The sequence below is a fragment of the Dermacentor albipictus genome, chromosome 4 (genome assembly GCF_038994185.2).
Source record: "Dermacentor albipictus isolate Rhodes 1998 colony chromosome 4, USDA_Dalb.pri_finalv2, whole genome shotgun sequence".
Taxonomy (NCBI): domain Eukaryota; kingdom Metazoa; phylum Arthropoda; class Arachnida; order Ixodida; family Ixodidae; genus Dermacentor; species Dermacentor albipictus.
Genome location: NC_091824.1, coordinates 128,244,726 through 128,268,097, shown reverse-complemented (window position 1 = coordinate 128,268,097; position 23,372 = coordinate 128,244,726). Strand labels below are relative to the sequence as shown.

The 23,372-nt window shown below is 43.8% G+C and overlaps 2 protein-coding genes across 3 annotated transcripts in view; one reads left to right on the top strand and one right to left on the bottom strand.

Moving 5' to 3' along the window:
* LOC135899515 (neural cell adhesion molecule 2-like) overlaps positions 1 to 23,372 on the top strand; it is a 113,466-nt gene that overhangs the window by 66,319 nt on the left and 23,775 nt on the right. For both annotated transcript variants that reach the window (XR_010563632.2, XM_065428788.1), the window contains exons 3-5: positions 13,101 to 13,211; positions 14,714 to 14,920; positions 19,738 to 20,040. Coding sequence is in view for 1 of the 2 variants with exons in the window: in XM_065428788.1 (XP_065284860.1) it covers positions 13,101 to 13,211; positions 14,714 to 14,920; positions 19,738 to 20,040 (621 nt within the window). In the remaining variant the exon portion in view is untranslated. The remainder of the gene's footprint in view (positions 1 to 13,100; positions 13,212 to 14,713; positions 14,921 to 19,737; positions 20,041 to 23,372) is intronic.
* LOC135899502 (uncharacterized) overlaps positions 1 to 23,372 on the bottom strand; it is a 530,261-nt gene that overhangs the window by 506,438 nt on the left and 451 nt on the right. The gene's annotated exons all lie outside the window — the stretch shown is intronic.

Genomic DNA, 23,372 nt, shown 5'->3' with positions numbered 1-23,372 from the left:
GGATAACATAGTGTATATCAGTTTTGTGCCAAGTGCAGCAGTACCACTACCGTAACATTGTCCGTGAACACTATTTGATTGATTGATTGATTGATTGATTGATTGATTGATTGATTGATTGATTGATTGATTGATTGATTGATTCAAGCAATGAGTTACAGAAATGTAATATAGTCTGTAGGCAACGTTCTTCCTCTCCATCAGAACTAAATTGTACATAATGTTTGCTTGATCTCGTGTGCGAGTCCATAATGGCAAGGACTCCAACTTGAAATACATAGGCACCTGACCTCCACGACAGCACATGGCGCTGCTCGCATTCTCATGTTTATTCCGAGCCAGCTGCACTTTAAATTCAAGATCCGATCACATGCCTTCTGTCCAAGTATTCATTTTTTCCGCCTTACAACCTTTTCCGAGATTGTTAAGAGAGGTATTTCGGGCTTCATCCTTTACTTCAACGTTGCCTACAAGTGCGCTTACTTTGCAAACGTGGCGGTTCTTCTTGCTTTTACTTAGTGTTTCTGCTGCACCGAGTAATCAAGTTCGGGTGGATCTGTTTACACTTTTCACAGTCTACAATGTTTGCAGCGCACTTTGCAGTTTTGCTTTGTTATCAGCATGGCAGAGAGCGCTCTTGGTTCATTTCATTCTGTCCACACGTCCCCGTGAAACAACAGATGTTTTGTGAACATACGGCTTAAATTTCGTTGTTTCCCGTGTGCAAAGGCGCAATGGGATTTCTGAAACTCTGAATGTAAACAGTGCACCCAAACCACCACGACAGCATCTTATACCAAACGTTTCGTCTTCGATTTCCTTGCAAAGTGCAGCATTTTCATGGCGATAACATATAAAAAAAAGAAGAGAAAGGGAAAGTACGACTTGCCCAGACAAAGCCGCGAGCACTCCATTCTGAGGCATAGCTGCTCGCTGGGGGACATTCCAAGAGGTTCAGGGCTGTTTATTAGAACCCGATGCGAAGGAGCATACGAATTCTTTTCCCCTTTTGTTCAAAGCTGTGGTACGGGAGTCTCAAAAGGAAAAACTCTTATACAACCTGAGAGTTATGTGAACTTTATTGTCGCGAAATGGTAGTAAGCATTGCCTGGTTCCACGCAGCGCACTCGCTGTCCTAAGGGAAAGCATGGCGTCACACTTAAATATGTGCGTGCACGTAAATACACAACATTTCTTAATCTCTTCGAAGATTGCCGACTTTAGGAACTACAATATGCAATCAGCCTGCAATCTTAGCGTTTAGCGTGGTACGAGAGGAGAGGAGGAAAGAGATAACGAGTTGGTTGAAATCATGAATGTCTTTCAAAAACAAAGAAAGCTGGCAGTCATTTAAGTATCCTTACGTGATTTGAAGGCTAAACCATAACGACTTGTCTAAGTTCTCACCTCAAATTAAGATTTCACCTTAATTTACCTTATTCCACATTGCTCTAATTTATACCAAGTTTAATACACTTTAATCCACCTTAATTCACCATAATCTACTCTAATCCTCTTTGATTCACCCTTGTCTACATTAACGCACTTAAAATCTCCTTTAATCCACTTTAAGCGACCTTAATCCAATTTTGGGAGTGCGCCAGGTTCAACATCGTGGCGCTTTACCTTGGGATTTCGCAGTGCGAGCCGCAGTAGGTTCGCCGCCATATGGTCACGTGGGCTTTAGTACCGTGGGATGACAACGCCGGACGCCGGATTTTTTGTCTTCATGGTACATGCAAGGCTTTCTCCTTCAAAGAAAAAAGCGTGCGCTCTGTGCACGCTGACACAAATAAAAGGCCTGAATGGTCCCGAAATGTCCTTGCCGCAAAACAGAGGAGTGTGGAGCAGGGGGGCAGCCATTGGAAAGGAAACAAACGTACGTACGCACAAAATTAAGTAGTCGCAGACACGCTATATTTCCACCAGGAGATTGTCTTTGCGAGCACATGCGGCGACGTCCCCGCGCTTTCCCGCCTTCAAGCGCCGCGAGACCAATCGGCACAGATCGCCGAAGCTCCAAGTACGCGTACGTTGTTCCCTTTCTAGAGTAAGACAAAGAAGGATAGCAAAAACGAATCAAAGAAGAAAGGAGTATTTTCGGGAAAAAAAGGAACGAAACGCAATGTCAGTACGCGATGGGAGAACAACACGACCTTTTATCAACTCCCTGTCCCTGCACTGTCTGGTTTGCAGTGTTGAGCTTAGAAGGACGACGCAGCGCCAGCTCGCACGCCCTCCTTGAAAGTCAGTGGGAGTTGTTGCTTGGCTTCAATCCTGTCCTCGGCTTGTGCGAACGAAGGAGCGCGCTTCAGAACAGACGAATGGCCCCCTCCGCGAAGAAGACGATGTATGTCGGCAGCTCGTCCAGGCGACAGCGGTGGCTCCTGGAAATTCGATTTCCCCTCGGTGCACGGTCAATAGCGGTCTCTGTTTGCCGTTGCTTGGATGCCATGATTTAGACTCGCCCTATGTTTGCCCCCGACATCGTGTTTCGTGTTCCCTTCTCCAGGTCCGTCTGGAAAAGGGTGCTGCTTTTCGCTCTGTCAATAAGTGTGGCACGGACAAATAAGGTCCAAGATATGTAAGATTCCCTTAGTACTCGGACGTAAAGCACTTTTCTTCTTTTTTACAAAGAATACTAAATCGACGAAGTCTACAACACCCTCTGAGAAAAATTCAGTGCAATTGTCTGCGCACCAATAGTTTACAAGAATTCACACAATGACATCTGTGGGCTACCGCAGAACTGAATTTGCTTTACAGACGTTAGAGCTTGCAATGGTTTGCACAATCGTTCTGCGCCTTTCAACTGCACTTCAGGTTTTCAGGTCCTCGCGTTCTATTTTTATTGAATTCATTTATTCAAATACCCGAAAAGCCCGGTCAGGCATTACATAGGGGGGGGGGGGGGGGGGGACAACAGTAAGCACGAAGTAACGCAGCACTACGATGTGTACAGGAGTCGTTGGCCGTTAACAGCATGTTGAAAAGAAAAACTCAAGAATAAAGACAGATATAAACAAGCATCAACAGGCATTCAATTTTTACAGAGAGTAGCATTATATATATATATATATATATATATATATATATATATATATATATATATATATATATATATATATATATATATATATATATATATATATAAAGTTGGGTGGGGATGGATGAAGGTTACAGCTAAAAGTGACGTTTCAGGCTGGTTACAAACGCTTCGTAATCAATGACAAATTCAATGGTGTCAGGCAGAAGATTCCATTGAGGGACGGCGAGCACGAGAGGCGAATGCAAGAGATTAGTGCGAGCGAAGATGGGTGCGTCTTTCAGTTGGTGGTCAACGCGTGGGAATATTCGATGCGCTGGCGTGATACGAGACATAGCAAAAGAAGAGTGGCTGTGACATAATTTGTGGAAAAAGGACAGAATGGAAAGTATTCTACGTCTTTCAAGAAGAGGTACCATGAGAGCTTTCTTTATTTGAGTGACATTTGCCGTACGCAAGTAGTGCTTTGATATGAATCGACCGGCTTTATTTTGAAGAGACTCAAATTTTGTTATTAAGTATGTTTGATACGGGTTCCAAATCAAAGAGGCGTAATCCAACTGCGAGCTAACTGATGTTCTGTATGCCAAAATCTTTTTGTCTGCATTAGCTGAACGCAGATTGCATCTGAGAATTGTGAGTGTTTTAGAAGCCTTGTAAATAACCGTATTTATGTGTATGTTCCACGAAAGATCGGATGCTAAATGGATCTTTAATTATTTCATAACAGGTACCGATTCTACGGTCATGCTGTATAGGGTGTAATGGCAAGGTTCGGGGTCAGTTATTGTGGCAAATCTCACGACTTTTGTTTTTGAGGCGTTCATTTCCATTCGCCATTGCGTGCACCAATTGTAAATTTTTTCTAAGTTCGATTATAACCGAAGTGGATCAGAAGACTCATTAATTTATCTGTATATCACGCAATCATCTGCGAACAATCTGGCCGTAAAACTCAGGTTATTGCTTATGGCAATAATATAAACTAAGAATAAGATAGGTACGAGTACACACCCTTGTGGTACTCCAGATTTAACGTGGGAGAGGGTGGATGAATGGCCCTTAACAAAGACTGATTGGTAGCGACTGGCCAAGAAAATTTTAATCCAAAAAATAACCTTCGAATTAATGTAGAGCAGTGACTTCTCTAGTGTTATAGTTGAATGCATACAGGACACCATTCATAACAAAGATATTGAGTAAACAGCCGCAATTGCGTGCTTACTCACAAACCAGGCTTCGTGTTTCATTTAGCCAGGTAAGCGCAGGCTATGCTACATATTGGAAATAATCAATGGCATTCTTTTGAAACGTTTGTAGAGGCCAGTCAAAAAATACTTGGCGCTACTGACAATTTCATATCAGCAGCAATACACATTCAACGATATCAGAGAAGCGTCCGGCTGAGCTTTGAGAAGAATACAGAAGCTAAGATGCTTGTCAGCTGCAGATACACATCAGTGAGGCTCTCGCAAATAAACGCATTTATCAGATATTTTTTTCCAATTCTTCTAGCATGCATGCACAAATGCACGCTACGTTGTGTTGCGAATGTCGACAGTGATGCGAGCGAACAGCAGCACATTAGTGGTGGGAAAATTGTATGCATCAAGAAAATGGCACGTTAAACTAATTAAAGTAGAAGAAGCACGCTCACATTGGAAATACAAATTCGGCCCTTAGCAATAGCACAGCATTCTTCTGGAGCCGAATTTGCAAGACGTTTCATTCGTAAGGGTCCTTTGCCATTTTCCGATACCCTTCGGCAATATGTCCAACATCACGATAAGCTAGATTATTCTTTTACGAAGAAGTCTAACGCAACAACGTTCTCTGAATACGGATCCCTTTATGTAAGGATGAGTCAAAGTCTGCCCGGGTGAGTAGAACATAACAAAAAAGAAACACCAGAAAATAGCGCTACGGTAAGGTCCGCAAACGTTCGAAGTGCTACTAGCATGTAGCCTACACGTTATATTGCACGTAGTGTTCCAAGGCTACGGGCGTAGCATCCGTTTTGTGCTTATAAAACGAAGAAAAGATAACAGAATTTAGTGTAAAACATAACGACTAATGCTAGGCACGAAAATACAAAGTTCTTAACATAAACGTTGTCTCCGTATCGACGGGAACAGCAAATGCGCGCCTTTATCCCTGCGGTTTTCTAGACGTCGTCCAGTCGCCGAGCGACGCCAACATAACTCACTCGGATAAGCGCGAATGCTAAGAGGAAAGCAATGTTACCTGAGCGCGCTGCAGAACAGCACCACATTTTGTCCATGTCTTCTTTCAAAGGCTCGTGTTTCGCCTCGTTTGAGTATTGATACTGCGCTATATTTGCTCGAATAATGCACCAGCTGAAATGGGCATAGCAGCCTTCAGACAACTTGTCATCACTGCAGACGCTGCGTCTAACTATTTTCAAAGATGCAGCACCACCAAAGTATAAGCCATCTGCGCGTTGCTAACGGTGAGAGGCTGGAATATATAAACGCCTCAGGAGCTCGTTTCGTTGTTCATTGCGCGCTTTACGCCTCAGAATATTCTGGTAACGGAGAAAAAAAAATCAATACCCGTAAAAAATCCAAGTCACCCAAACTGAAAACCAAGAGATCAAGACAAACATGAATGGTCGCAACGCTTAATCGCCACACCATGCTCTGTAAGCATAACGTATGTGAAAACATTTTTTTCAATGTATTGTAGTTAGATATCACAGAGAATAACTTAATTTACGTGAGCTCCAAATATTACTTATACTTGAAAAAATGCGAGCGTGCACGCTCGTCCTGAAGCCTGCAATTAAAAATGGAGTAGTTTTAGAAAATGCACGTCACATACGTTGCATAAGAGCAATTTAGAAGTTATTACGAAATGTCACCATTAGTATCGGATGCTATACATATAACAACGCTTTTTTGCAAACATTCGGACCGCTTTTATCTGACATGTTTTACTGTAAGAAGACGACGGTTCAGAGGAAGATGAAGGCTTGCAGTGACTATTAGCAGCTGCTGCCTTGACGAAGACACGTCTCTATGTCAAAACTTTGGCCTCACTAACATTCCTTGTTCTAACGGCGTTACAGCTTACTGCCAATCACTTAAGTATTGTTGATAAGATTACCTGGTTGCTATTACACGTGGAAGAAGAGAAAAGCAAGATTTTAAATAGGCCCAATATCTGACATTGCAGCGTTGGTATCAAAACAATCTTAGAAACTTTTTAGCAATTACCAGTCGCATAAAGAGATTGGGAGGCGTCAGGCGCGAAAATAGTGCCCCAGGTATCTGTGAGAATTAGGAATGCATACTTAATCCAGGACAACATTCATTTGGGCTAGATGGTGCATACTTGAATTAGGAAAGAACAGCGCCAACTAAGACGATCACGAGAGGGACACCGACACAGGACAAGCACCAACTTCATCTATCTTTATTCACCGAAAAATCAGCAAATATAAGAAAAATCACCGACATGCGCACAATGACCATAACGCATCATCTGCCAAACCGTTCTAGATAGGACATCTTAATCCGTCACTCGGTAGGCCGTGACAAAGTACTTAAGGTAGAAAAACACTGCATTAAGATTGGTTTCCGTTCCCGACAAAAGCGCTGAACGACTTGAGGTTGATAGCCAATTAACTCCTGAAAGGTACATTAATACCCTGCAGGCAACACTCTGCTGGAGTAACAATAAAGTGATGAATACTGCCCTGCGCAGCGCAGAGACAAGTGCGATGAAGCGCTCATCAGCAAATAGTTTATCCAGATTGTACGGAGTTATACGGCCAGGACATTACCCGGCTAAAACAAAAACCTTAATCCAGTAGCCAGGAGTTAGGTAAGCAAGAGGAGCAGGACGATCTCCAATTATGTTGAGTACCATCTGAAAGAATTCTTTAAGAGTTAGTCGCCGGGGGAGCAGTGCGAATGCTACGGCGCTCTTCGACGCAAACACCAGCGCGCGCTTTCTTCATAACACACGCCGGTTTCGTCAGACACAGCGTGGTTGAAAAGCTATTCAGTCTTTTTTGTCTTCGCGAAGCAGCTGTCGCATCGGCGAGTTTGGAATTGCGGCGTTGCGTCATCGGCAGCTTTCTGAAAGTTCCGCGCGCAGATCAAATATTTGAATTCAATTGCTCGCGTGGAACCTAGCGCTGGACATTGCCGGGACTTCTGCTCAGAGGCTTTGTCGTCTTCGTTGATCAACAGGAAAAACAATATGCAGAACATTTGCTTTCGTGCAGAAAACTCCTCAGTCCACTTCTGCAAACTTTGCGCAATGGCAGACAGTCAGCTTTTAGCTTGCGCAATGAAACCCAGCAGTAAGGTCCACGTAATCACATATGAGACAACGACAAGCATTTCTAGTTTTTTTAGCACGGCCATGGCTAATTCGTTAAGAATAAAACGCAATTACAAATATATGCATGCTCAAGCCGGCCAGCTAAGTTTTATTACATAGTTCAACGCTCCTTCATGAGTACCTTACCAATGCAGCGTCAACTTCATAAATTAAGAACTAGTAGTGGTGTATGTATTGCGCCTGCCATTTTGTAACCGCTGTCATTGCGCTTCAGGTTTCGTCCATAGCAATTTTATACAAATAATTGCAAATGCAAATTATGTTGAGGCCGCCCCGACAGTGACGCATCTTTTGCACCTACAGACATTTATTTAACTTTTGTTACCGCTTTGTTCATTCCAAACGTATTCTATAGATACATGCAAGAATGTCACGTGCTTCTGTCTCTTCTGGAAAAGAGACTATAGAAGGATGGTTGTGATCTACTCCTTTCATCCTTGGTGTGCGACAGCTTTCTATAAATATCGTGAGGCTTATAGCGCGTTAAAAAGACAAGGACGAAGGTGAGACGCGACACGTCTCCCCTTCGTCCTTGTCTTTTTAACGCGCTATAAGCCTCACGATGTCTTACCAACAAGCCCAAATCACTGCTTTACAGCATTTCTATAAATACGCATTTCGCGTCCAAGCAGCAAAGTACTTAGGGCATATACGCCGCTTGGGTTGCAATGTTACGTTTGGTATATCAATCAGCGTCTCATCTTATTACAATAATATTAGAATATAAATATAATAATAATATATTAGTGAACGTCTGATAGCTTGCACCATCACTGTAACAAGAAAATAAAGAGGTTCTTAGGCGATGCGCATGCCTTTGATATTGTTATACATTGAAAATATGTCATCGTCCTTATGCGCCCGGCCATAATTGGTTGTGGGTATAAACCACATCTTTAGCACGTAAACCCGATAAGCTTTTCTAAAGCACTCAAACTAGCACTTTCTTTTCGCTGTGAAGAAGTAATTACCAACTGCCACTTCATTCGTCTTCACTTTATGTGACGTTATCGTCTCCATGATTCAAAGTAGTGCTCTTTCTCTGGTCAAGGAACTCCCGCGTAACGCTATGAGAGAGCCTCGTATATATCGCCCGCAGTGGGCGCACCGCGGCGCTGGCGCAAGTCGACTGTGGACTGCACTCTACATTCTAAGAAACGTTTACACCCTTTGGAGTGCCCCTTCCGCCACACAGCAATAATCGTCATCTGCCTTGATGCGTTTCCATTCTTTAACGCTGCGAGCCCGGTACTTTCCATTAACGAACGGCATGCGCGTTATCAGCGTGATAGCATTCCCGAAAGGAAAGTAGCGGGCGCGGCGTTTTCAAGAAAAGAAACGAATCAACGCAGATGACGATTATCGTCGTGTGGCAGAAGGGGCACCCCAAAGGGTGTAAACATTTTTTAGAGTGTAAAACAATATTACACCTTTTGGGTAGTATACCTTGCCACACAACAATAAACGTCATCTGTTTTTTCCGCATATCCTTTCTTTAACGCGGCGAGCCCGGTACTTCCCAGTAGCGAACGGCATGCTCGTTATCAGCCAGACATAAGATTCACGACATTAAAGTAGCGGGCGCGGTGTTCTGAAGAAAGGAAACGCAAGCAATTGAAGGCAGATGACGATTATTGTTGTGTGGCAGATATACACACCAAAGGGTGTACCTTTGCCTAAGAGTGTGGAGCAGACGCCGAACGGACGTCACAGGAGTTCTGCGGGCGCGCTCGCTATTGCGCAAGGCTCGACTGCCTGTGTCGGTCGGTATGTGGATGTTGTCGACACAACGTGCAAATCACCCTCCTCTTTCTGTACAGTGTTCAGTAACTTAAACTCAACAACTACAACGATTTCGCAACAACTACAACGCCTTGTTTCGTTTCCATGTGCAACTGCGTTCGCAACAGTGGCTTAATTCATAATTCAGATTGTGCACCTGGACTACTCAACCGTTAGAAACAGACTACACAGCACGTTCATATCGCACTTTTATGTATTTGCGCGTATAGAAAACCTGCGTTTAAAATTAGCAAAGCTAACCAACTGAATAAGAAAGTAATAAAACATTATCAAAATTATTACTAATTATTACTAAACCAATTAATGAGCTATTTAGTGTCAAATTACGAATTTCTGCATATCTGCTAATTACTGAACTAGCACAGCTAACCAGCTAACCAAACAAATACGTTATTACTAAACTAACTATTAATCCAATAAGTAACTAATCTAACTGACTAGGTAATCTAAGAACAGCATTAACTAACAATAGTCAATAATAACTTACGTAGCAGACTACATTAATAAAACCACTCAGCCAATAAATAATTGCATAATGATTAGATAATACCCAATACTAATTAACTAACCAAGCTAACAAAGCTAACCAATTGATTAACTGAGTTACTTAACTGAAATAACAATATTATTCACTAATAACCTACCTAACTATATTAACTGCGTAAAGAAATGAAGTTACTAACTAAGTATCTTATACCTAACTAATACGCTGAACTATCTAGCCAAACATAACTGACTTATCCAACTAGCTGACTAGAAAAATTGCAAATACAGAGCCAAACGAAACAGTTTATGCAAAGAAGGCTGCTAGTGGGGCGACTTTAATCACAAAATGGTCCCGTGTATAGCTTAGATACAAACGCATCGCAAATCAAATTATTTTCCCAGAAGATTACCTTGCGTGTTCACGCTACAACCTAGCTGAAATAAATGTGGGAGAGGCGCTTTTCCTCGTGAAATACTTGCATGATCGCGCAGCCCGGCCATCGGGCGCAGCAGACTGTTCATCTTCTACTTACGCCAAGGCCTCTGGTGCCATATTCTGTCCCTACATAAAACTTTCGGCGAATTTTCATCCCCAGATGAAAAGTATTGAAGGACCCTGGTAATATCAGAGTCATGGATACTGAAATTAGAGATGGCGGGTGACAGATCGAAACAATCTGTGGGATAAAAGTTGAACGAACAGAGGTAAAATGCATCAGACAGGTTCGCCAACGTGTCGGTTACTGGGCAAGGTAGGTCGTCCTAGCAAAACATAGGCCAGGTTGTCTCCACCTACCAAAACATTGGTCAGCCTGTCGGAGACATTTTAGCCCCGTTCATCCAGCTTTTATCTCGCAGTCATGGAAAGCCTTTCACGCCTCACAGCACTTTCCAACAGTTTTCGCGTAGCGACAGAATTTGCAACAATAAATGCAAAGTAAAAAAAATTGTGGCCATTGCTTGAGCCTATCGTCTGGCTCATGGAATGGAGAAATAACGCTTTAACTGTAGACTAATATTTATAGTAGATCTCAGTTTGAATCACAGCTCACTCTAGCACCAGGGCATGTGCACGAGAAGCTTGTTGTTTTTTCGTTTAGTAATTCAGCTCAACAATACTTTAACAAAGAAAGCAAGAAGGTATGCACGGCCAGGACTTTACGTATAGGGGCGATTTTTCGAAACGCCATGAAAGCTGCGATTCAGGCACACCATCGCAAAGCTCCCCTCTAACACCCGTGCGCGAAAGCATTTATCATCGGTATGTTCCCGCAGAGACAATCTCTCCCATGGGCTAAAAATGACGCCGGACTTTCCGCACCGCGTCGGGCACTCGGCTTCCCCTGCGTGTCGGTGTAATGTCGGATGATTAATGTCTTCTTCAGGCGTACGACGACAGGTGTCAGCCCAGGCACGTAGGCCCCAGCTATGCGCGGTGTACATTGTTTTCTAACACGTTGCAGAGTTTGCCGTCACAAAATAAGAGGCACTCTTCAAACAAGCGACGCGTCACTGTCGTCGGAGAGGCGGCACAGTTGAGAGTTGGAGTAATGTTACTCTATGTTCAGCGACGCAGAATGTGTCAAAAGTTGGCGATGCCGCACGGCCATGTTCTTCCGGTCCTAGAACAGGCGCCTCGCTACGTCACCTCTTCGCGCGCCGAAAGTTCAGCTAAAGAGCAATCTCGGCGGTACTTCGGTGACGCTTGAGAAGTTTAAAAAAGCTGTCAAAGTTATTCCTTTTTTTTTTGACGCGGTTGTTATGCTCACGAGGACGCCTCCTATGCTACCCAGTGACGTTACAGTTTTTATCTACTGTGCTACTGCCCATCTTTCGAAAATGAAAGACATGGCCTATGCACAGCTCTCACTCAGTTAGAGAGAAAACCGATCGCCTTGAACAAGATATGGCCTTGCATATCGCAGCTACGAAAGGCCACAAAAGCGCTGCTGCGATATTTGAAAGCAATCGGATTTAGTCAGTGTCTGTGATCCGGACTGAGTGACCGAGCGATATCCCCAGTGGACTTTCTCTTCTTCCTTTAATCTTTCCGTCCCCTTTTCTCTTTTCCCAGTGTAGGATAGCCAACCGGGCTCAGTCCTGGTTAACCTCCCTTCCTTTCATTTATCATTTGCTCTCTCTCTCTCTCTTTCTCCCGAATTCTAGCCACGTCTGTTCTTTTTTTTTTTTCAAGGACTGCAAACATAAATGTTTGATTTTCCTCTAGCCTTACCCGCCCTTTTTAGGCGCTGTGTAATTAATGTGCTTGGTTCTGCTGTACTAATCAACAACTATTCGAATTTAGCCAGCCGTTGAAACACCATCTCGTCTCACATATGGCTATTCTGGTCATTTCGAACAGGCATCAGCATTCATCTTTTACTTTGTTACTTTCTTCATTTTTAGTTTTGCCAGGCGAAAATTTGTTTCGAGAGGTATTATAAATGAAAAAAAATTATTTTACTTTCAACTATTGTGCTTCACTATCCTGCTACGGACGGATACAAACAAGAAAGTAAAGGGACGCCATTTTGAAATAACAATGCGATAATTGCCCAGCGTCAAAGCAACCTTTTAAATTTGTCGTCAAAATGTCAACAGGCAGAAAGAAGACATTTCCATGTCAGCGCATGAGCATGTTATCTTCACTGGGTCATGTAACATAGCAGCTAGACAAAAGAAGAACAACGTTGTATTGCGTTTATTGCAGAATGCAGTTGTAGGGTTTGCTGCAATGCTCTGTTCTTATTTGAAGAGTTAACACACACTTGCGGAACAGTCATCCAGAATATCCACGCCAGATAGAAAGGGTATCTGTTTTAAATCAAAACTTGTAACTCATTTAAACAAGAGTTCTTTTCTTCATTTGGTGCACAATGCTAGTCTACAATACAAGTCAGTATCTGGTGGATATGCTTGTCCAACAGCTGAAAAAACATAAAAAAGCAACTCTTCTACAGCTGTTTATGTCATCGGGCACTGACATTAGTATTTGCATTGAGACATGGTCGACAGCCTGTTGCAGCGTACACAAAACTGCTATAGCTCTGGAAAAACACCACACTACCTGGCACTACACCACACTACCTGGAGGGGAGCTATCACATACACTCTCCCCCTCTCACATTGAAAACTGTCGAATCAATGAGGCGTAAAGACACGCCTCGCGGTCGCCTCATCGCACACTTTCCTCAACGTGACCTAGCATGCACGATTACACTCACAAGCTCATTACTTTATTTTCGCAAACGCACATATTTTCGTCGCAATAGCAGACCATCCGGCTCTCCCTCCCCGATTAGAACTAAAAAATTTCTCTCCTTCCATTTCCCTTTTTCTTTCTTTTTTTTTTCTTGTTGCTGTTGCTCTATATTAGCACTCACCTTTGACACAGTGCCCCCGGGTGATCCGGTTGTAATGGACGAAGACGGACGCAAGCTGGAAGGTCTCGTGGGGCGCTTCAGTGAAGGACAGAACCTCAGGCTCCTGTGTGAAGTGGAGGGAGGTAAGTGAAAACGATCATTCAAAAAAAAAAAAACCTAATCTTCTTTTTCAGTTGTCGATGTTTCTGGCGTTTTTCTTTCTCTCTTTTTTCTTTTTTTCTTCATTTTCTAGACAGCTTTCCAAGGCTTTCATTGCTCCTCTTACGGCACCTTTTCGGTATCCTTATCGACCAGGAAAAATTTGTTCCTTTATATTAACATTCAAAACAATCCTCGCATTCGTTCCCCAGAGGCACACACTCCTTCAAAGAATGGCGTACATTGTGCTTGGACGCAGCCATCAATCTCGACACCGTCTTTTCTATATTGATCTTCCAATTTTTTTTCTAACAATCATGCCAAGTTTCTAGTCCGATCTCTCTCTCTCTCTCTCTCTCTTGTAGACAACTTTCCGAGGTCAGCTCGTTCGTCATTGTCCGGTGCTTATTTCAAAGGCCGCTCGAAGACCTTAACGTCTTACATTTCATTTTTCTCTCATTCGTGTTGCTGAAGTTGCAGATAAATACATGAGGTCGTGGTACACACTTCACCATCGCACTGCAGAGCGAGCATTCGTGTTCACCATAAATGTATCATCATACCTTCGCTGTAAGATGGATTATTATAAATGTAAGCAGTGGCAGCGGCCGTTTTGCTCTTGTACCCGCATCTGACCAAAGCAACACAGGTGTCTAATGCCTCGCTTGAGAGGCATAGGCAGTAGACAGTGTACTCTTAACAGCAGCTTCAGAACTAAGAGGAAATAGAAATATTCGTCACTGCGAGGCCAGTTACGCTACGAGGTGCTTGTTTTGTCAGTGGTACAACTTCGACACAATATATGTAGAGTATGCCTACGTTTTTTTACTCTACACACGAATCAATGTAAATTCGAGAGGAGTGAGGGCGCGTGATCAAAAAGCAGACATATTTATTTTTCCTTTATGCGCACGCACGAACGCATAAAGGCAGACAGACAAAAATGTCTAGATTTACATCTATGTTCGCAGACAGACAGACAGACACGCAAACACACACACACACACACATTTGTATGTATGTATGTATGTATGTATGCATGCATGCATGCAAGCAAGCATACATACATACATACATACATACATACATACATACATACATACATACATACATACATACATACATACATACATACATACATACATACATACATACATACATACATACATACATACATACATACATAGAGACAGACAGACAGACAGACAGACAGATAGATAGATAGATAGATAGATAGATAGATAGATAGATAGATAGATAGATAGATAGATAGATAGATAGATAGATAGATAGATAGATAGATAGATAGATAGATAGATAGATAGATAGATAGATAGATAGATAGATAGATAGATAGATAGATAGATAGATAGATAGATAGATAGATAGATAGATAGATAGATAGATAGCTCTCATATTTGCAGAAACCAAAGCGCACTTTGTAGTGTATTCACAATAACGAAATTTGTCACTGTGCATATCTCAGGTAAGCCTCGTCCCGTTGTCACCTGGTGGCGCGATAAGCGGCTGGTCGACTCGAACTTCAGCTTCGTGGGGGACGGCAGCGTGGCTCGCAACTGGCTGGAGGTCGGCGAGCTGAAGCGCTCGGACTTCCTCAGCGTGCTTACCTGCCAGGCAGCCAACAACAACGTCACGGTGGCCGTGTCACGGTCCATAACCTTGGACATGAACTGTAAGTCGCGTACATTGTGCTGCTCACCTCTTCAGTAGCTGAACTACTTACAATCTCTCAATTCTTATTCGCCTGTGTTAATTCAATAAAACGAGGTACAGTGCCAGGTTCACAAAGTGAGGCATCCGGCGCATGTTGACAGTGCAGACTAGACTCAACAAAAAGGATGGCAGGTTATACGGACGCTCAACATAAACTGTTGCCTTATATACGCAGGCATGTTCGACGACCAAACAAGGTGCAAATGATATCATCAGCCTATAAAGGGAAATGAACTGAAGAATGACAGAAAAAACCACAAGTCCTTAAATAAATAAAAGGCAACATCCGTGATTCTTCCGTTGAAGAGATACGGATGATTGTAAAAGAAATGATCTATAATAGGAAACTATCACGGGATAGAGGTAAACATGGCCCAGGCTCTAACCAATACCGATATCCGTATGACATGTCGAAATCCGAAAACTAAGGATTAGTAATTAATAAATTGTAGTAAATACACTTGCAAACTCGAAATTGACAAGCCTGTGTGGCCAACTGCACAAAGCTAAGGAAATAAATGTTTTTTACTTTAGTTAAAGTCGTTATAATGTTCTTCTTTAATATGTACTTATGCAGGCCATTCTACTAGCCGAACATCCGGCGATGTTAACGATAATCTCTACCCCCAAATCTCATAGCACTATACCAAAACAAAGGGCGCAGTGAGGTGCAGTTCTTTCTGATAAACCAGGAAACTGCGCGTTATAGGATGCTTCCCGCGCAGCGTAAGCATTCATTAGCTTTAACTTCATTTGAGTCCGGGGTTTCGTATATCGGGTATTAAAAATCACCTAATTGCACTTACTTTCCCTTATGCACTCTCCCTATGGAGTGCGCTAATTATGCATGTCTAGCTGTAGGCACGGCGTACTCAGATACATATATCGCGATCGTTAACTTTCTCGATCGTATCGCTTTGCCAGGGCTTCCTTCCCATTCTGCGTGCCCAACAAGCACACGCTGTCACGGCGAATTGCAGCGACCCCGTATATATATAGAACGGTTTATGCTGCTAAGTACCGTGTTTTCCCGACGGGCAGCTCGCCATTTCACCATGTTCCTCTCTGTCCGAATCTTCCGGAAAAGCGATGCTACCGGATCGAAGAGAGTCCGGCGGCATAAATGCGGCGAGCCGCTTCGTCATAATGCGAATTGCTGCGCGCGCAAACCACCGGTTTTTCAATTAACGACCAAGTGCGCGCTGCGACCGCCGGTCTGCAGCTCCTCTCTCTCATTGCTTCGTGATAATGCGCAGTAGCTGTACAGAGCGCGCAATTTATTCGTTATCGCTAACCCTCTTCTCGTCTAGCGCCATTCCCTTCGACCCTGCTTAGCTCTCCCTTTGGGAGAAGTGGGCAACCCAGCAATGCATGCTCGTCTCTCTTTTTTTTTTTTTGCCAGACTTTGAATGTTTCGGCAATCGAGACGCAGCGCGGAGGTGAAGAAGAGTGAGGAGGAAGCCCTATTGCTGCGTGGATTCTCTCTTCCTCTCCTCCTTTTCATGACCTCCTTTCGCTGCTCTTAACCCCTGCACAAGCGGCGCCGAGGCGGCGCAGTACGACCTAACCGCGTTCGCCGAGTGGGAATTCAGCGTAATGATGTACATTTTCGAGAAATGCTTTGGGACTGGAAATGAGCTCGCAGCTTGAGCCCTCCCTTCAGTTTTACGTGATGACTGCGTTCGTTTGCTGCACTCATTAAATTAATTGCTGCCTTTAACGAACCAGGCCCACTGTGCTCCTGAGAACCTATATATAGCTTCACCCTTCCCGCGTTTTGCGTTCATATACGAGTTTGCGCATCTTGGTTCCGAATGCAGGGCTAAGCAAAGTTTTTTGTTTCTTTTGTTTTTTATAGTGACAAGCTTGCGTTACTTAGGTCAGGTAACTCGCGTCTCATTTGGATGCTCTGAAATTACTCGCTTACACTGTTTTGTTCTTCTTGTTTACGAAGGCTGCTTCAAAGCATCTTAGGGTGTCACTTTGCTTTTGATGCTACAGTTCCACCGAACCACGAAAATGATGATATCCTTATAAGTTTCCTGTTTGCGAAAACTGATGAATATTAAGACCGCAGTGCAAAGAAAACGGCCCCTTTGCGCACAGCGAAATCAGGATTGCAAATAATTTCTCACATTGGCGCGGCTAACTTAATGAGATTCGTGGAAGCTTTTAGCTTTGTACCCAGTTGTCTAGACAGGTATCATGACTCCTTGAAACACTGGAGGCTCGGGCATTAGCGGATATTGTTGTGCTATGGTTGTTTTTATTTCCAAAAATAAATGCAGACAAACTTACTTTCTTTTGTAGAATCACTATCAGTTAATGCTTTCGGGCCCTGCTTGATGCTGTAAAATTTATGCATGGGTTGCGGGAAATTAACAGACCCATGTGTGGATACTGCATCCACTCTTGGGCTTCATCAAGTAAAGAAATTTTTTTGAAAACCCGGAGAGAAGTTTAAATATTATTGCTCTATCAAAAGAGTAGGCTCGCGTCAAAAATGTTAAGCTTCCATTCGATGACGCCGCGATTCATTAATGTCGATTTGTATGTCCCTGCGTGTGCGCGCGCGCACGCGTGCGTGCGAATCAAACTTATTTCCGATTACTCGGATAAGAAGATACCTCCCGTGAAATGCGGTCTCCACCTCTTTATACAAACCTGGACGCATGGAAGCTGGGTTCGCGTCTATCTCGCCAAGTCGTCTCGCTTCGCCCTCACGGGGGAGTGTGGATGAGCTAACTTCTTCGCTCTGTTAGCATTCGACACTGGTGACAATTAGTTGTACTTGTGCTAGCGAAGGTAGTTTAGGTGAAACCTCAACTGTGCTTGAGTAATGTGTGCAATGGAGTAAAGATAACACTGTGAGTCATTCTTGTACATGGATAATTCCGAAGATGTATACTGAAGGCCTTCGCAGTTTCATCCATCACCGTTGCGCAAGACGGCGTAGATATCTCGACATCAAGATATCCGGTACCCTGCATTTCCGCTAGGTGACACACAGCCTTGTCTAATCGGGGACTCACTTCACGCAGTTGATGAGGTACATTTCACAGCTATATATTTTATTTCACCTTAAACTCGCCTTCTCCGTTTCTTCCGCAGCGACTACGTGACCAGTATCACCAGTGTCGGAACGCGACGGATGATGGAAAAGCGGAAAATTAAATAAAATATTACAAAACAGGGCCCCAGGAACGTATATTATAGTAAATGTTCATGCTCAAATAAATCCATGTTCCAATGGTGTCATGTTATAGTACCCTTTAAGGGGTTGCCCTCTCCTCTAGCACACGTTCACGATCGGCGTCTTCTTCTCTAAAGTCTTCTCTGGCGGTTCCGGCTCAGCTACGAACAATCCTTTAAGCTTGCCATTAGCGAGACGATATTGAGATTTTTTTAAATCTGAGCTCTTCAGTAGCCCATTCCGCTCATCCGCTGCGCATGAACTAAACACATGCGTTCGGAACGCTTTGCAATGAGCGGGATAGCGGAACAAAATATAGCACTGGACTCAGCTGGATGGGAAATCTTGAGGCGCTTGTCGGATCGAAAGCCGCTCCGGCTCAGTCACGGTTCGACTCCTGGGTTGTTCTGCCCTGCGGCGAACGCTGCGAAAGACTAAATCGAAAAAGATGATTTCTGACTACCTAATGTCGTTTTCGCCTCAAGGGCAAGAACTGCTTCATTTATTAAAATGCTTTTCGATTCCCATTATGCTAAGACTACAACCGCGCCACAAGCAACATTATGAATACGCGATATCATATAGTGAGCGCGAAGTACCAGCGTACAAATTTTTGTACAGCGAGACGGCTCAAGTAAATAAGCATACATTTTTGCACGTTGTGTCTCGTGATTTATTATTTCGTTTTATTTCTCAATCACTTTGACTATCTAAATATTTGGCTTTATGCTTCACTCCAATCCAACGTATATAAGTTACGTGTTGCTTCGCTCAGGCTCAGTGTATCAGCGCTGAATTGAGGAGGCTTTTAGGAAGCTCAGCTAAAGCACACTACTAGCCGCCATATTTCTCTCCGGTGCCTCTGTTGCTTTTCGAACGAAGGCAATGCTTCCAACATATGGGCTTTCAAAATTGCTGTCTTTCGATAACACTTGCCATTCAGTGCCAGTATTCACAAAACGCTTCTAAGTGCGAATTATTTGTAATAGAAAATTTCAGCCAATCCTGATGTTGGACATATTATTAGCGAAAGCGGCTGGCCAGTGGCAAAAAATTACTAACAAAAGGAAAGCTTTGCAAACTCGGTACCAGATTCTATCTGGAAGACAGACTTTCATTATTATTTTTTCGCCTTTAGTATTAGCATTTCTCTTTCTATCGGGTCTCGCGAAACGGCTTGCACGCTCTAGATTTATTTCACTTGCTGAGACTTTAAGCAACACCATCAACATCATCAGCTGCTGCAGCAACAGTTCTGGCACTTTCACGCCGAGAGAGAGGTGGTGAGGGCAAAGAGAACAGTGGAAAGAAGTGGTAAGTGAAAAGCAGAGAACCTAAACGCGCTGAGCCCGGTTAGCTACTTTGCGCTGAGGATGAAACAAAAAACAGGCTGAAAGATAAGCAGAAGGAGCAAAAGAAATGTTCGCCGCACGCACACACACGGACGCATTCGTCGTTCAGTTCGGAACAAGCATTCTTATCGATTGGTGCATCTGAAGAATCGCAGCAGCACTTATTTGGTGCTGTACATCGGCACATTTGGTGTTGTACAACTGTAAACGTGGCTCGTCTATCACGTGCAGTGATCCCGCTCGACGTGGCCATCCAGCCCCCGCGCCATCCGTTGTCGGCGGGCCACCCGGTGGAGCTGGTGTGCTCGTCAAGCGGCTCGCGTCCTCCCGCGTTGCTTACCTGGTGGAAGGGGGACGAGCAGTTGCTGTCGGCTAAGGAACACCAGGGCGACAACAACCACGAGGGCACCAGCTCGAGCGTGCTCCTCTTCACGCCACGAAAAGCAGACAACGGAGCGGTGCTGTCGTGCAGGGCCGAGAACCAGTTCATACAAGGCAGCGCCATTGAGGAAGGATGGAAGCTGGATGTCTTCTGTGAGTATATATCTATTCGAGAAAGAGAAAGAGACGTAACAGGAAAAGCGTTGGTCCTTTACCATTTGGCACAATAGGTTAAGCGACCTATTGTGGTGTTTGACATTCACACATCTTAGCGTCTCCTTCTCGCTTCGGACTCGAAACATAACTCGTAAATGTGGACATTGCACCTTCGCGGTGCCTCCATTTTCCCGCTGAAAGAAATATGCTGCTTGACAATTTGCCAGGCAGAGGCTTACGCCAAGTTCGCCTCCAGTCAATGTGCTGCTACAAAGAATCGGCCTAAAACGGTTAGAAAACGAGTCGTCCGTTTGCCGCCAAAATTTTCTCGAGACAGAATAATAACGGATACTTCGTAAGCAGCTCCAATGTCCACTCGTGAAAGGCTCATATGGAAGGATCGCATGCTTAAGTCGTTATAAAAGCATGCCTGTCGAAATATAACTACAACACAACCACCACCCTCGCCAGCCACAACAATGTCCGCGGAAATCCATCCTTGCCAGAAATATGTGAAATGTATGGATGTGGGCAGTTAATCAAGCTATGCTCATGACACAATGTTTAGTAAGAACTTGGAAGACTCCATTAATTTGGAGTTTATCAATTCTTATCGTAAGCCATCACGCTAACCAGAGGAAGAGTAGTCCGTGAATTGCCGATAATGTGTATGTATTCTTTTCTAATTTACAGTTAATTATTGATAATGTGGATGTCTAGATTGCAGTTAAAGCTAACAACTGCTCTTGTGCTGCCCTGTGAGCACCACGTTTTACCAAATAATGCTAAATTGGCCCAATCAATTGGCTGGTAGGTAAACTTTAATTCGTTCAGTTGCATGCTGACCACGTGTTCTGCACTGTCATGACAGTATCAAAACATTGTTGATAGAGTGCGTTTTCTAACGTGCCATGTCGACATCCGTCTTCATAGCAAAGAAGCTTAGGCATAAAATGTGAGTCTAGTAAACTGAAGAAAACAAAGGTAGACAGGGAAATGGGCACTTAAAGAGATGAACAGTGCTCAGACAAAGGATGTTTCTGAAGTAATATTAGGACGAAGGAATTTATCTTTAGAAGAGTGAGAAGTTTGTCTATAGATAGACCAGTTGGCGAAGGATATTCGAAAGAGATGAAGCTCAATGCACGCAACAAAAGGAAGACAACACATACGAGAATCCCCATCATCGGTCCGCGATAATGACAAGTCGCTTTGTGGAAACGTTCGCTGCAGAGACACCCTTTGTTATACTGCTGTTTATCAACTACATAGTTTCTTTAATTTGTCATATCAGTCCGGCTTCCGTATTTTATCTACACTATACCTTGACATTTTAACACGAAAGCTATCTAGCTTGTGCGTGGCCAAATGTGTTTTGTGAGCAATTCGATTTTACTTGCTCTCGTCTCTGAAAATTTCCGCGAAAGATCATTCGGGCAGTAATCCACCCTGCTTATGCCGTATTCCCTTATTTGCTGGCTTACCTAAGGCGTACACAGAGTAAATTAGGTCTCCTTGCATGGTGCCCTTACGGCGATGAAACTCAGAGTTCAATCAAAACGAGAAGAGGAAAATGCAACTACGAAGCCTTGTCGGCTTAGCACGAGTTCTGTGGAACCTACACTTGTTGAACAGGTCAAAGTGCCGAATCTACGGCGCACTTTGATTTAGGCCAGCGTTAAGGTGTCTTCAGCTGCATAAATTAAGGCAAAGCTAATGCTTGCTGCGCTGTTTCCGATGGCCTAGATGTACCTTAAAGTGCGAAGCCAGGCATTTACATATACGGCCCAAGCACGCGCTCACATTAGGCTGCCTTTCGTCAGGTTCCATTTTCTCAAACTCTCCTGTATACGTTTTACTGAGTGTTTCTTCGCCTCATGGCCGCCCCTCTCGGTTGAGTGCAAGTCATTAACATTTCCTCGAGGATGGAGGTATTTCTCCGGTGATCGAAGAATTCCGCCGATCCTGATCTGTTTACAAACGAAGATAAGGAGTCACGTTGTTCCTGCGGCACATTCGCAATTACCTTCCCACCTAAAACGGTGCGATGGTAATGAGCAGCAATTATCTCCGCGCACTACGCTGCTACATGTGTGAGATAACGAAGAGGCGGGTGAGCGTCAACATTACTTGTTTCGATCGTTGGGGATTTCGCCTCAGGCTTCTAAAGATTTGATAAATTCCTTCAACAAGGCGCCACGAACTGTTAATCTTTGTAATCCTCTGCTCTGCCGCTCTCAAGACTGATCACCCTAGTCGACTGCATTAACTTTCCAGCAAATTGCACCGCGTGTTAAAACCTTTCAAGGGTGCCAGAAATTTTGGCGCACCCGCGTATGCCACGTCCACGTTAGTTGTACCCGCGTATCGTTCGAACACCGTGCGAGAAGTTCTAGCACAACACCAAACCTTGCTATTGCATTCAGTGCTTCAACCTTCGGGTGTAAGTGCCAATTGTTGAGTGACTTGCTAATTCACGGGATTATTTTTTTTTATTATATTGGTATATTGACTGCGTCCTTTCTACAACATTAAACTGCACTTTGGTTGAAAGGATAAAATGAATTGAAACAGTTGCTTCCAATTTTACGGTTTAATACACACAGAGCACGAAGATCGCAATCTAAGGTCGCGTATGAGCACGTTCTCCATGCTCTCATTCGTTCTAAAGGGCTTTGCTCTGCGGCATCTATATGCTACATAGCAGACAGCGGCTACATGCAACTGTAGCGAATTTGTTTTGTGCAGGACAGGGCTTGGTGAATGCGCGCTCGCCCTCATATGCTCCAGTCTGGCCGTGCTGCATCGTGCACGGCCTTTGTCCTGCAGCAGCTCGACTTACAGACAGAAGTCGCATCCAATTTGCGCATATTGAAGCGCTATATCAATAGCTCAATACAAAGTGAGGTCTGCCAAGGCGCCTAAATATAGGAGCAGCCAGTAGTAAGCGCGCTGGCAAGTTTGCATGTGGTCTGACCTAAAGTTTCGCGTGGTTCGTGGCTAGTTCAGTGTTCAAAACTAGCCGAAATTAGCGCGGCCCTACGGCTACGACACCGAGAATCAGGGTGGCCAAAGCTTAACTCCTACGTGACCGGCCGCGCCCGAGCGTGAGCAGACGATAGTCCGCTTCTTCCGGAAGTGCTTAATTGTTATCGAAATTCAAAAGTATATTTTCGCTTAGTTCGACTTGTTCGTTAAAATCTGCCAATAAATATACACAGCAACAGTAGGAAGAAGCACGCTAATTCAAACATTATTGATTGATATTTGCCATTGGCTAATGGCAGCGGCGTATGGGAATCTGCTATATTACGAAATGAAGCGTGCAG